Source organism: Haliotis rubra, unplaced genomic scaffold (assembly GCF_003918875.1).
Source record: "Haliotis rubra isolate DU_JTF1 unplaced genomic scaffold, ASM391887v1 Scf82, whole genome shotgun sequence".
NCBI lineage: Eukaryota > Metazoa > Mollusca > Gastropoda > Lepetellida > Haliotidae > Haliotis > Haliotis rubra.
In genome coordinates, this window is record NW_025767546.1 from 1,543,886 (window position 1) to 1,557,332 (window position 13,447).

At 41.0% G+C, this 13,447-nt stretch overlaps 1 protein-coding gene across 3 annotated transcripts in view; it reads left to right on the forward strand.

Moving 5' to 3' along the window:
* Positions 1-13,354, forward strand: part of LOC124262015 (SCY1-like protein 2) — a 29,902-nt gene extending 16,548 nt beyond the window's left edge. For all 3 annotated transcript variants that reach the window (XM_046696430.1, XM_046696431.1, XM_046696432.1), the window contains 7 exons: positions 1,628-1,741; positions 4,505-4,637; positions 5,538-5,656; positions 6,028-6,128; positions 6,706-6,787; positions 7,185-7,322; positions 8,323-13,354. In XM_046696430.1, coding sequence (XP_046552386.1) covers positions 1,628-1,741; positions 4,505-4,637; positions 5,538-5,656; positions 6,028-6,128; positions 6,706-6,787; positions 7,185-7,322; positions 8,323-9,114 — 1,479 coding nt within the window. In that variant the 3' untranslated portion in view covers positions 9,115-13,354. The remainder of the gene's footprint in view (positions 1-1,627; positions 1,742-4,504; positions 4,638-5,537; positions 5,657-6,027; positions 6,129-6,705; positions 6,788-7,184; positions 7,323-8,322) is intronic.
* The last annotated feature ends 93 nt before the right edge of the window (positions 13,355-13,447 follow it).

Below are 13,447 nucleotides of genomic sequence, written 5' to 3' on the forward strand. Positions count from 1 at the left end.
AGGTGACCATCGCACAGACACCCTAAATCCATTTATAACTAAAAATACAAAATGATCTGCTAACGTGAACGTTATTTACAGGTGACCATCGCACAGATTCCCTAAATCTATTAATAACTAAAAATACAAAATGATCTGCTAACGTGACCTTTAGATACAGGTGACTATCGCACAGATTCCCTAAATCTATTAATAACTAAAAATACAAAATGTTCTGCTAACGTGACCTTTAGATACAGGTGACCATCAGAACCCCCCCAGCTCAGATCTTGAGTCTTTTGACTCCCGGGAAACAGCCACACAGAGGGTATTCCAAACCTGTATTCCTGACATGACAAGTCTCCTACTTTTAGTATATGAGGATCATCAAACCTTGATACTTGATGGATTTTATATTATTAGTCGTGGTGAGGTAGCCAAGTGGTTGTATGGCTTGAATATTGCTACAAGTAAAACTATACTTGCTCGCTTGTTTTATTAGATTCTGTGGTTTCATGTCACTGTTTCCAAGAGCTTTGTGTTTATCCTGCTGACAACATGGACTTACTGATAGACAGTATAAAGAACAGAGTGATAGTACTGTGGTCACCAGGGTATAACAACTGAGAAGTATGTCTTTCAGTGGCATTTAGAAGTTGTACATTGATGTCCAAGATATTTTTATGGATTAAACTTCTTTTTTAATTTCTCTCACAACGTTTCCGAGACCATTCCAGGTCCCTTCATCAGGTGAACTGGCAGTTAGGACTATGACGTCGTCACTATGACGTCATAACTGAGTTATGACGTCACAATGCAAGTGACATCACAGTACACTAGGGAGAGTACTGTATAAGTGAGTGTTAATGGGCCTGAGAGTCTCGCCAATATATTGATCACCACAGCTGCATGGTATTTGGTATTATTTGGTAAGCCCCAACCCTAGAGGATGTGTATACCAAATACCATGCAGCTGTGGTGATCAATATATTGGCTAGACTCTCAGGCCCATTAACACCCAGGTTGCTGAACACAAGTCATCAGTATGCAAACAAAATGCTAAGTCAGCTATATCGAGCACAAGGCAAATAACCCAAGTCATGTAATCATGTGGAACGATATTAGGGTGATTTCGAGAAATAACAATGACTGGCGCCGGAGAAAACTACAGGAAGCTGTCGAGATAAGGAGACATAAACCAGCAATTAATCGTGATCAAGGTGTATACCTGCCAAGTGCATGGGACCTCTTGATTAACTTTTGATGAACTTTTGATGAACTTTAGATACAAGAAAAACGAGTCTACTATTCTTTTGGAAAGCCTGCTATCAAGGAACCTTTGTGTTATTAGCAGTTGTTGTGTATTAGCATGAATTTCATCATTATGTAATTAACTCTTCAAACTCACTTATACAGTACTCTCCCTAGTGTACTGTGATGTCACTTGCATTGTAACGTCATAACTCAGTTATGACGTCATAGTGACGACGTCATAGTCCTAACTGCAAGTTCACCTGATGAAGGGACCTGGAATGGTCTCGAAACGTTGTGAGAGAAATTAAAAAAGAAGTTTAATCCATAAAAATATCTTGGACAACTGAGAAGTAGTTCAAATGTTTTCATGTGCATGTTTGTGATTACTTTGTAGGAGCTTTGCCTGAACATCGTGCCTACATTTGCTGAGCTGATAGAGTATTCCTCCCTGAAGAACGTAATAGTCCCTAGGATAAAGAAGCTGTGTCAGTCCACCAGCACTCTGACTGTGAGTAGCAGACTCTGGTAGAGTAACAGAATCTCATAGAGTAGCAGACTCTGGTAGAGTAACAGAATCTCATGGAGTAGCAGACCCTGGTAGAGTAACAGTATCTCATAGAGTAGCAGACTCTGGTAGAGTAACAGTATCTCATAGAGTAGCAGACTCTGGTAGACAGAATCTGGTACTCTGATAGAGTAACAGTATCTCATAGAGTAGCAGACTCTGCAGTAGAGTAACAGTATCTCAGTAGCAGACTCTGGTAGAGTAACAGACTCTGGTAGAGTAACAGTATCTCATAGAGTAGCAGACTCTGGTAGAGTAACAGTATCTCATAGAGTAGCAGACTCTGGTAGAGTAACAGTATCTCATAGAGTAGCAGACTCTGGTAGAGTAACAGTATCTCATAGAGTAGCAGACTCTGGTAGAGTAACAGTATCTCATAGAGTAGCAGACTCTGGTAGAGTAACAGTATCTCATGGAGTAGCAGACTCTGTAGTAGAGTAACAGAATCTCATGGAGTAGCAGACTCTGGTAGAGTAACAGTAGCAGACTCTGGTAGAGTAACAGTATCTCATAGAGTACAGACTCTGGTAGAGTGACAGTATCTCATAGAGTAGCAGACTCTGGTAGAGTGACAGAATCTCATAGAGTAGCAGACTCTGGTAGAGTAACAGAATCTCATAGAGTAGCAGACTCTGGTAGAGTAACAGTATCTCATAGAGTAGCAGACTCTGGTAGAGTAACAGTATCTCATAGAGTAGCAGAATCTGATAGAGGAACAGAATCTGGTAGAGTAACAGAATCTGAAAAGAGTAGCAGACTCTGGTAGAGTAACAGAATCTCATAGAACAGCAGACTCTGGTAGAGTAACAGTATCTCATAGAGTAGCAGACTCTGGTAGAGTAACAGTATCTCATAGAGTAGCAGAATCTGATAGAGGAACAGAATCTGGTAGAGTAACAGAATCTGAAAAGAGTAGCAGACTCTGGTAGAGTAACAGAATCTCATAGAACAGCAGACTCTGGTAGAGTAACAGTATCTCATAGAGTAGCAGACTCTGGTAGAGTAACTGTATCTCATAGAGTAGCAGAATCTGATAGAGGAACAGAATCTGGTAGAGTAACAGAATCTGAAAAGAGTAGCAGACTCTGGTAGAGTAACAGTATCTCATAGAGTAGCAGAATCTGATAGAGGAACAGAATCTGATAGAGGAATAGAATCTGGTAGAGTAACAGAATCTGAAAAGAGTAGCAGAATCTGGTAGAGTAGCAGAATCTGCTAGAGGAACAGAATCTGCTAGAGTAACGGATCTGACAGAGTAACTGATTGAGCACTGGGGGTAATCAGGGAAACATCTGCAGCAGTTTGCTTGTCCTAATATTAGACAGTAATGGATGAGCTATTCAGACACAGTCACTTAGTGGATTACATGTCACCACATCCCAATGGATGAGCTATTCAGACACAGTCACTTAGTGGATTACATGTCACCACATCCCAATGGATGAGCTATTCAGACACAGTCACTTAGTGGATTACATGTCACCACATCCCAATGGATGAGCTATTCAGACACAGTCACTTAGTGGATTACATGTCACCACATCCCAATGGATGAGCTATTCAGACACAGTCACTTAGTGGATTACATGTCACCACATCCCAATGGTGTAATTTCACTAATAATATCAATAAATGTATTGTTGTCCCCGCCGCAACGCGGAACGGGAGACTATGTATTCAGCGGCGTATGTACGTCCTGATTCTTGTTAATGTGACATCTCATGAACTGTTGTACCCAATGTCTTCAAATTTGGTGACAGCCTACATTTGGGAATTGCCCAGACACCAGTAAATTTCGGTGACCTTGACCTTATTTTCAAGGTCACCATGACACTTTGACCACTTTTCAAACTCTTGTTATCACGATATCTCATGCACTGTTGTATCCAGTATCTTCAAAATTTGTTGATAGCCTACATTAGGGGATTACGCAGACACCAGTTCATTTGGGTGACCATGACCTTTTCTTCATGATCACCATGACACTTTGACCACTTTTAAACTCTTGTTTAACGTGATATCTCATGAACTGTTGTACCCAATGTCTCCAAATTTGGTGACAGCCTACATTGGGGGATTACGCAGACACCAGTCGATTTGGGTGACCTTGACCTTATCTTCAAGGTCACCACGACACTTTGAACACTTTTCAAACTTATTTAAGCGCGATATCTCATAAAACATTGCACCCAATGTTTTCATTGATGTTGACAGCCTATATTGGGTGATTATGCAAACACCAGTCATTTCAGGCATCTTGTAAGTGACCAAAACAATAGAAAGTAGTAAATATAGATATCTACTGTGTCTGGAATATATGGAAGTAGTGGTTTAATCCAAGCCCTGAGACTGTATAGTTGGTGTGTACAGATCCGTGTGAACTGCCTGCTGTGTCTGGAATGTATGGAGGTAGTGGTTTAATCCAAGCCCTGAGACTATTGTTGGTGTGTACAGATCCGTGTGAACTGCCTGCTGTGTCTGGAATGTATGGAGGTAGTGGTTTAATCCAAGCTCTGAGACTATTGTTGGTGTGTACAGATCCGTGTGAACTGCCTGCTGTGTCTGGAATGTATGGAGGTAGTGGTTTAATCCAAGCCCTGAGACTATTGTTGGTGTGTACAGATCCGTGTGAACTGCCTGCTGTGTCTGGAATGTATGGAGGTAGTGGTTTAATCCAAGCTCTGAGACTATTGTTGGTGTGTACAGATCCGTGTGAACTGCCTGCTGTGTCTGGGCAAGCTGCTGGAGTACATGGACCGGTGGTACGTCCTGGACGAGATCATCCCCTTCCTCCCACAGATACCCTCAAGAGAACCTGCTGTCCTCATGAGTATACTAGGTGAGGGTCCTGCCATGCTGGGTTTATGTGTACAGTAGTGGTACTCCTGTCATTTTACACTCTGGCAATTACTTTGGTATTGATTGAAATCCTTCTGCTGCCACTTCCACACATTCTTGTATGATAGTTGTTTGTAGAGTTCCGATGGTAGATAAGATATGTTCTTGTGGCTGCAAGAGTTGTATACTCCCCAGGGAGTTGAGATTGATAATGCGATGTGCCATTGAGATTGACATCCAATGATCGAGGGAAAAAATACCAGCGCCTTGAGCATGCACTAGTGCGTGGATATGTGGGCTATATAAATATCCTATAATAATAATAATAATTGTGTCCAGGAAACACAATGTTTATTACACTCAGAACTTAAAAAGTTAGGGTCTTTTCAACCAAATATCCCACAAACTGTTCATTAACTTATCTTGAACCTTACTTAACCTCACATTGGGAAGGGCTCACTGTGGTTACATGAAGAGGTAATAATGTTAGCTGTTGACTGAGGTGTATGTGCTGCGAATCTGTAATGTAGCATATATGGCCCGTGACAACTTGTGGGCTCACACAGCTTGCTATCTGTCGCAAGGGACAGGTTGACCAGAAATTTGTCATACCAGCCTGATTTGGGGATGTTTGTCTAAAATGTGTTCATCAGTATGGTGAGCAAACGTTTTCAAGGACATCTTGAATGCTAGCTCATGACATCAACAATTTTCTCCCAAACAGTAATCTCTGTTGATAGGTTTCAGTTTTGTAGTGGCGTATGTCTGTGTAATGTCATGGATTTGTCAGATTTGTACCTTTTCAGTCAGTAATGACCCATTCAGTCTTTGACCAGTCAGAAATGAGTGTCTTACCGCAAGGCAAGGTAATCGATACTAGTGACCTTCTTTGTGTGTCCAGGTATATACAAAGTGACCATGGTTCATGCCAAGCTGGGAATGACCAAGGACATCTTGGCCAACAAAGTCATCCCTTTCCTCATGCCACTGTGTATTGACAACAACCTCAACCTCAGCCAGGTTAGTGGAACACTGCGTCAGCATAGACGTCCCCACAGGCCTCAATACAACATTGTCGAATAATCAAACATTTGTTACATAGAATTTATGATTTACAGGTAACAATAAGCGATGGAGAATTTTACCTGGTGGTTTGATCACCTTTACCTGTATAGGATTGTCACTGATTGAATTTATTATTGTCAGACACTTCATTGAGTATAGCAGATCTTGACTTATCACTTAAGAGATGGTAGCCTACCTTGTGTACATTTTATTTCTGTGACTCATCATCTGGAAAGGAAATGCAGGATTTATACTGTGTAAAGCCATACTGTCGTCATGTCGTTGTTTCAAGGTCAGTCTAAATGTCATCTTCTACCTGATTGCAGTTCAATGCATTCGTGGGTACAGTACGGGAAATGTTTCACAAGGTGGAGAGTGAGCAACGCACCAAGCTGGAACAGCTGGACCAGATGAAGCAGGAACAGAAGTAAGTGGACCTAATCCTGCTGCCACACTTCACCACATATAACAAGTCAGTAGTCAGGGCAAGTTTGGGCCTTTAGCCGGGCTGCGTGTCATTTGAGTCGACATGATGGACCAGGTGGTTAGGCTTTGTGAGTGAGTGAGTGAGTTAAGTTTTACACCACTCTCAGCAATATTCCAGCTATATGGCGGTGGTCTGTAAATAATGAGTCAAGACCAGACAATCCAGTGATCAACAGCATGAGCATCGATCTGTGCAATTGGGATACGATGCCATGTGTAAACCAAGTCAGCAGTCCTGACCAGCCGATCCCGTTAGGTGCTTCTTACGACAGGCATGGGTTACTGAAGGCCAATATTCTAACCTGGATCTTCACGGGTCTAGGGGTTGTAACTTGGGTTATTGTGTGTTTCTGTGGTCTGTCTGCTTGTAAAAGAGTTGACAGTAATGGATCAGGCTTTATGCAGTGAATGTATGCATGTTATAGTGACCCTCTGTCTGGACCTGCCCCAATTAACCCCTCCCCGTGTTTTTGAGGTGTTTTTATTGTGTGGTTCATGTTGTATTTTGTACTCTGCAGGACACTCGAGATCTCGAAGGTCTCAAGCAAGGCAGACAGCAATCTGATCCCTGAAGTTGCGCAGGAGAAGAACCAGACGATGGTGAGGGAATGGGGAGGGTGTTTCTGACAGCTTAGTCACACACTGTCATGTGTTTTTAGTGACTCGCCTTTTTAGGGCATGTAATGTTTCCTCATTCATTGATTCCTGCAGTCAGATAATCAGTACTTGGTTTCTGCTGCATGTTGCGAGAATATGGCTGGGTCAGTTTTAAGATGATTTAGTTTCAACATGAAATATAAAAAAACAAAAATGTTTATGTGAACTAGTTTGTCCTGAATAATCAGGCTAGCTATTCTCGAAACGTTCGTAGCCCTACAAACTTCTTAAGCCCATTCTTAACACATTGGCTAGGAATGCTTAGGGTATGAACGTTTCGAGAATAAGGGCCGAGATCGTATAAAGCACCAAGTGATTGTGTTGTATTCCTGTTCTGCAGATGGATAAGTTCCTGTCAGGGTTTGGTATTGCTGGTCTGATGGGTGGTTCCCAACAGACGGAGTCCACTGGCGGACCTGCACCGGTGGCTGCCTCCTCTACACCCAGGCCCACGGCCCAGCCAACAGGGACTGCTAAGGTAACAGTTTACATTACTGTATTGTCATAGATCATCGGTTGTCAAGACATAAAGGATAACCTGATTTATCCACTTGGAAACTTGTACAGCTGTGACAAATGCTTGTGTGTTGATATTAAATCCTACCTTTGATCTGAGACCCCCCATGTTGTTGTTTTCAGTGATGAATGTTTTCTTGTTCTGGTTTTCCCAGTGTGTTTAGTAGCAGGTGATTGTGCCCCAACAGTTGTCGTTCATGATGAACCGATGTTTGTCCTGCCCAAATTAGTCCAGGCTGCTGGAATATATCAGACTGCAGAGTAAAGGGACAGTCACTCATCCAGTTTGCCACAGTCACTTCTGTGAAACTTTAGTGTCTGTTATGCTTATGACTGACTGACTGAGTTTAGTTTTACGCCGCTTTTAGCAATATTCCAGCAATATCACGGCGGGGGACACCAGAAATGGGCTTAACACATTGTGCCCAAGTGGGGAATCGAACCCGGGCCTTCGGTGTGACGAGCCAACGCTTTAACCACTAGGCTACCCCACCGCCCCTTATGCTTATGATGTGCCATATCTTGATATGTGGCCTATTGGCTAATGTGCTGTGCAGAGTTGGTCTTTCCAGAAACCTATGATTGAGGGTTCAGATCCCAGTTCACCCTTATTGTGTTTCTGTTTGTCCATGCCATCAATTTGATTTCCTAAATGTGGGCACAGTGGGGTAGCCTAGTGGTTAAAGTGTTTGCTCCTCATGCTGAAGGCCCAGATTCGATTCCCCACATGGGTACATGTGTGAAGCCTATTTCTGGTGTCACTCTCCTAAATAATACTGACATAAATAACTATACTGACATACTGTTCAAAGTAGTTTTATACCAAACTTACTTGTATCCAGACAGCTTGGATTGTTCATACTCTTTCAACAGTCAGCTTTTCTAATCTCAACTTGCTTATATATACAGGTTGATGTGAAAGCTGAAGTATTGTTAAACAACATTCACTCATAATGTTTCAGGTGTCGTTGTCCTTGGAGGAGAAACAGAGATTAGCCCGACAACAAGAACAGGAACAGAAACTGAAAGTTCAGCGACCTCTCTCGGCACAAAACACACAGAATAAACCAAAGACCAACGACAAGGTGAAAGACCTGACTTCAACCTTGATGGACACAAACCTCAGGAACATGTCCACTACAACTCCCAAATCTCAGCCCATGTCCTCCATGGGGGGACAGTCCGGTCCTGTGATTGGAAGAGGGGGCATGTCCAGCTCGTATGGAGTGTCCAGCCCTCCATCAGTGGGCAGTGGGGGATATGCTGGGATGAACACTGGGGGCAGTTTCGCAGGAATGAACAACAATAGTTCTGGTTTCGGAGTGGTGAACAATTCTCCTGGATTTGGGGGATCTGGCTCCATGAACACGGGAGGCGGGAACAAACCCAAAATGGACATGTCTGCTTTTGATTCCTTGTTACCCAGCTCAAATCAGCCAAGGAAGTCCATGAATGAAATGGCCCAAACTAGAACTGCTGGGATGCCTGGTCAACAAGGCATGATGGGTGGGCAGAGGATGGGGATGGGGGGTAACGTGGGCATGATGGGGAACCAGGGGATGATGGGCAGCCCTGGAATGATGGGATACCAGCAGAATATGAACGGAGGTTTCGGACAGATGAGTAACCAGATGAACTTTGGGGGCATGGGGAACACTGGATCCATGCCCATGTCCAATTCCAGTATGCTGACACCCCAATCTTCCAGTCAAATGAAACCTAGCGGGAATGACTTGGCTGATATTTTTGGCTGAATTGCATGTTTTAATAGTTACCGTTGTTACAATGGTTTATTCTCCTAAAGAGACAAACAAGTTGGCTTTGGAGATTGTGTCACAGTCGGACAAGTGAAAATGACAAATTCAAACATCGTTCTAATCTCTTGCTCAAAACATGTCCCTTGAAGTAAAATTTGACAAGCCAAGTACTTAATGTGGTATTGCTGTGTAAAACTTTTGAAGCTGCAGCAATATATCAACGTGTGTAGCAAATTTCCTACAAGACACAGCAAGGACACTCGTCATCAAGTCATCATTAATGTCATGTGAATGTAGTTGAGGTCATGTATCAGCCTGACCAATTGTGCAATATGTTTGAGAGATGCTCATGCTTGTACTTACATTAGTGATTGGGTGGAGGTACCACAGTTTTAGGATCAGAGTATATCCAGGAGTCCAATCTCCTTCTGCCAACTCAGCAGCTCAGGACAATAATCTTCCAAAATGATTTATCATAGAAGTTTCCTGTTTGTATGTGTGAAGTAGGGATGCCTTGTGGATTCTGGATGAGGAGAGTCCCCAATACTCCATGCTTGTGATGGTGCCAATTAACATGATGACAATCTGCCATGGTATTGCTGGAATATTACTGACCGGCATTAACTTGCTTTCAGTTGGCGCTGGAGCAGTGCTATAGATAAGGACATTATAGTCATAAGTTGAAATCATTATTCGTCTTTGACTAAATGGCAAACTGTTCTCTAAAACGTTTACACTCAGAGATCAGAAGTAAAGATAGCTGAGTGCTGAGTTTGAAAAATAGAAATATACCCGCTGGAAAAAAACATTCCGCTCTGGCATTTACTGTATGTTCCTCCACGTGGCCCCAAATAGCATCCTCTATGTCTCCAGCATTCACATTTCAGTACACTAACACCTGGATCCATTTTGTGGTTCTCACAATCTCACATTACATGCCCCTCATTTTCATTAATATTTTCCATCCAGTCAAACACTGAGATGAGGTAATGGATAAGGGAGGTAGCTTGTATTCACCAAGAACCAAACCAGACATTTTCTTCCTTCCAAAGAGTTGTAAGGCCTTCAGTGTTGGAAGTCTATCATGATTTTGATCATTAGGGACTGGCCGCCGTTTGGTGGATATCACCAACCCAACATGGTTTGTAACTTGCATTCCGATTGGTTCATTGACTGAGCAGCACTGCAAACCAAATTTGCTGAAATAGATTGAGTGAAGGTAATTTGAAATCATGAGAAGCCCAGGAATGGATCCAGGGGTTAGTGTTCATTTACTGAAATGGGAGCTCAGAAGATATGCATGATGGCCAAGCCAAGGGTCAGATCATACAATGTAATGAAGCAGAGAAGGCAGTGACAGGAAAGAAAATGTTTGCCATGAAACAGCCACACATCATGCCATTACCTGTCACAAAGGTGAATGTGTTTCATCAGAAAATACAATTAAGTGTGTAGAGGGTCGTTTTCAGGCCAGGATTTGTCCAACTAGCAAGTCAATTCAAATAATCTGTTTTACTCAATATTTTGTTTCCTGGCAGTGAATGTTAAATGCCTATTTACGTATCAAGTAATTGTTTTCATATTTTCACTAGTCCACAAAACTTATCTGCTACAGAGCTGCTGTATACATAATGGTAGAGTGGTAGTGCTCAGGGCGTTCTCCTGCCTGATGTTCACTATGGTTTGTCAGAGATATCATCTCAGGGCATGTATGAAACAGACATTAACTGGAAATGGTTGCCTGACTGTGGAACCCCTTGGTAATGATTCTACGAACATATTATTTACTGGGTCCTGTCTGTAATATCTGTTATGTGTTTCAGGTTGGTTTCTGTACATGCTGCAGTATATATGGTCAACTGTACTATAAGTGCACTGTATTCTTGATACGTTCTTTCCATCACTATATACATGTGCTTTGATTCTGTAAATCTGTGGGTTCATTGTTATGGTACACAGAGATGCCAACCTCTACGATTTTATCGTAGTCGCTATGAATTTTAACCTCAAACTACGCCAATACGATTGCACTAGAAATTCTACGAAGTTTGAAGAAAAATCATTAAAATTCGGATATATAGACAAATTAAATACATTCGTCAATTAAATACATTTTTGGACTTTACTTACCTTCCATCCATCAAATTTAATGACATATTTGAACTGGAATCATTGCAAGTAACAAATGTAATTTTAGCAAAATTGTCTGTCAGAAATCTGAAGCTGATTTCAATACCTTGCGATTTGACCCACTTATTGTGTACCGGCGGAAAATGACAATTCTATAGGAATGATTTAACCGTTCCTTCCATTTGATTATACGAAACCGGTATGTGAAATTAAAGCTTCACTCTTGATTTTAAGTATTTAGATGACTACTAATGTTACGGTCAAACTACTAATTTAGATCCTTGACACTACTATTTGCAACACTTTGGGGTTGGCATCTCTGGGTACATGGATGCTGGGAAACTAATCAAGCAGTGCCTCTTAAGCACGGCTTACATTAGGTTAAAGACACTCTATTTAAATATATGCTGTTGTTGTATTTGTTGTGTTTTTCAAGCACACATAAGATGCTTTAATACACATAGCTTCGGGTGCCATAGGTCTAAGACTATTTATTTAATGACTGAAATCTGAAGTTCTGGTTAAAGTTATGAAGTTGGGTTTCTTTAAACAGTAAAACTTCTATAAATATGTACAGAGATTGGTGTTATTGTAAATAAGACATACATCTACTTTATTTTAAACAGACATGATTACCATGATGTTATTAACATTCCCATATAGATGTAAACATAAATATTACCGCTTTTGTTCCTATATACATGTAAACATAAATATTACGGCTTTTGTTCCTTTAAACATGTAAAAATAGATATTACGGCTTTTATGGTAATACATTTGGAGTAACTGGAAAGGCTCCATCTTTGATGGCGTGCATCTAATGTTACTTTGTGTGGATTCATGGTTAGAGTATGCCTGAGGTAACATTGTGGCGCTAGGCGACATACTGGATTGGGTGGTCAGGTTCATTGACTTGGTTACATTTCACCAAACCGTGGTAGGATGGGAAATTGTGGATAATATCAATCACTGGTTTGTATGGCCCATAATATTTACAGTTTACAGATATATTGCGGAAATATCTCTACACATCAAGCGTGTTATACAACAAACATAGCTGTATAATTTTGTTTGTTATATTATATCATAAACTATTGGCAATCACGCACAATTTTCAAATGACTTACACATTTTGGGGCGAGTTAAGGTTTTGGATAATTTGCATCTGATATAATATCTTTATTCGTGTAAGTACTGTTAAAGCAGTCATATTTCTTCATGTTATGAAAATATTGTCATCAAAAGTTATGTTGATAGTAGCATTATGTTTTTTACCAGAAATGATAAGACATACGGTTACTTTCAGTTATCAGTTTAGGATTGGAACAATTCATTCTTTGATATTAACCACGAACAGCAAGGATGTTCCCCTCTTTAGCTCACCTGACTAAAACGTGGGATGAGATTGTGTCAAGGCCTGTTTGTTTGTTGTCAGACATGCATCATACACATCTTCTCCTCAGAGACCACAAGACCATTGAAACTGAAATTTGTACAAAGTTATCCCCTTCAGTGATTTGTCGGAAAATTTGGGATTTTTTACCATGCTTTTGTTTTCCTTCAGAATGCATATTTGACTGTGTAAATGTCTTCTCTGAAACTGCAAGACAGGAGGAGCTGCACCATTGCATGTATATGTGTCTTCTTGATGCCGCCATATTTTGTTGAAATTATTAGATGCTGTGGTAGTTTTTTGTCTCAATATTTTGGCAGATAATATTTGAATTTCAGTGCTGACAGCATATTTTGTTAAGTGGCTATCTTTGCTGACATTTACTGCTGTTAACTATTTATCCAGGTGAGCTACAGTTAGTGACACTATTTGTTTCAGTTAGTATCAGACTTCAACATTGTAACATTTATCTTTCTGTGAATAACATTATGTATGACTTGGGATCTCTGTACTGGTGGGATAGCATCTTTATGGAGTTGTACTTGGGTGTAATTGTATTTATTGTTTGACATAATATCATGGGGTGTTAAGCTTGTTCCATTCCAAGTGCTCTGTTTACAATGTATTCTTGTTTTATGATATCCGTGATATTTGATGACAGCAGGCTGTGATTCTCCTTGTTCCATACATGCAGGAATATAATGTATAAACATGGCAGTGGTATTTGTCTTTGTTTGTGAGGATGAACACATCTGGGTTCAGGGCCAGAATAAGTCCTTGGTGCCTTTTGTTTGTCTTTGGAGCTGT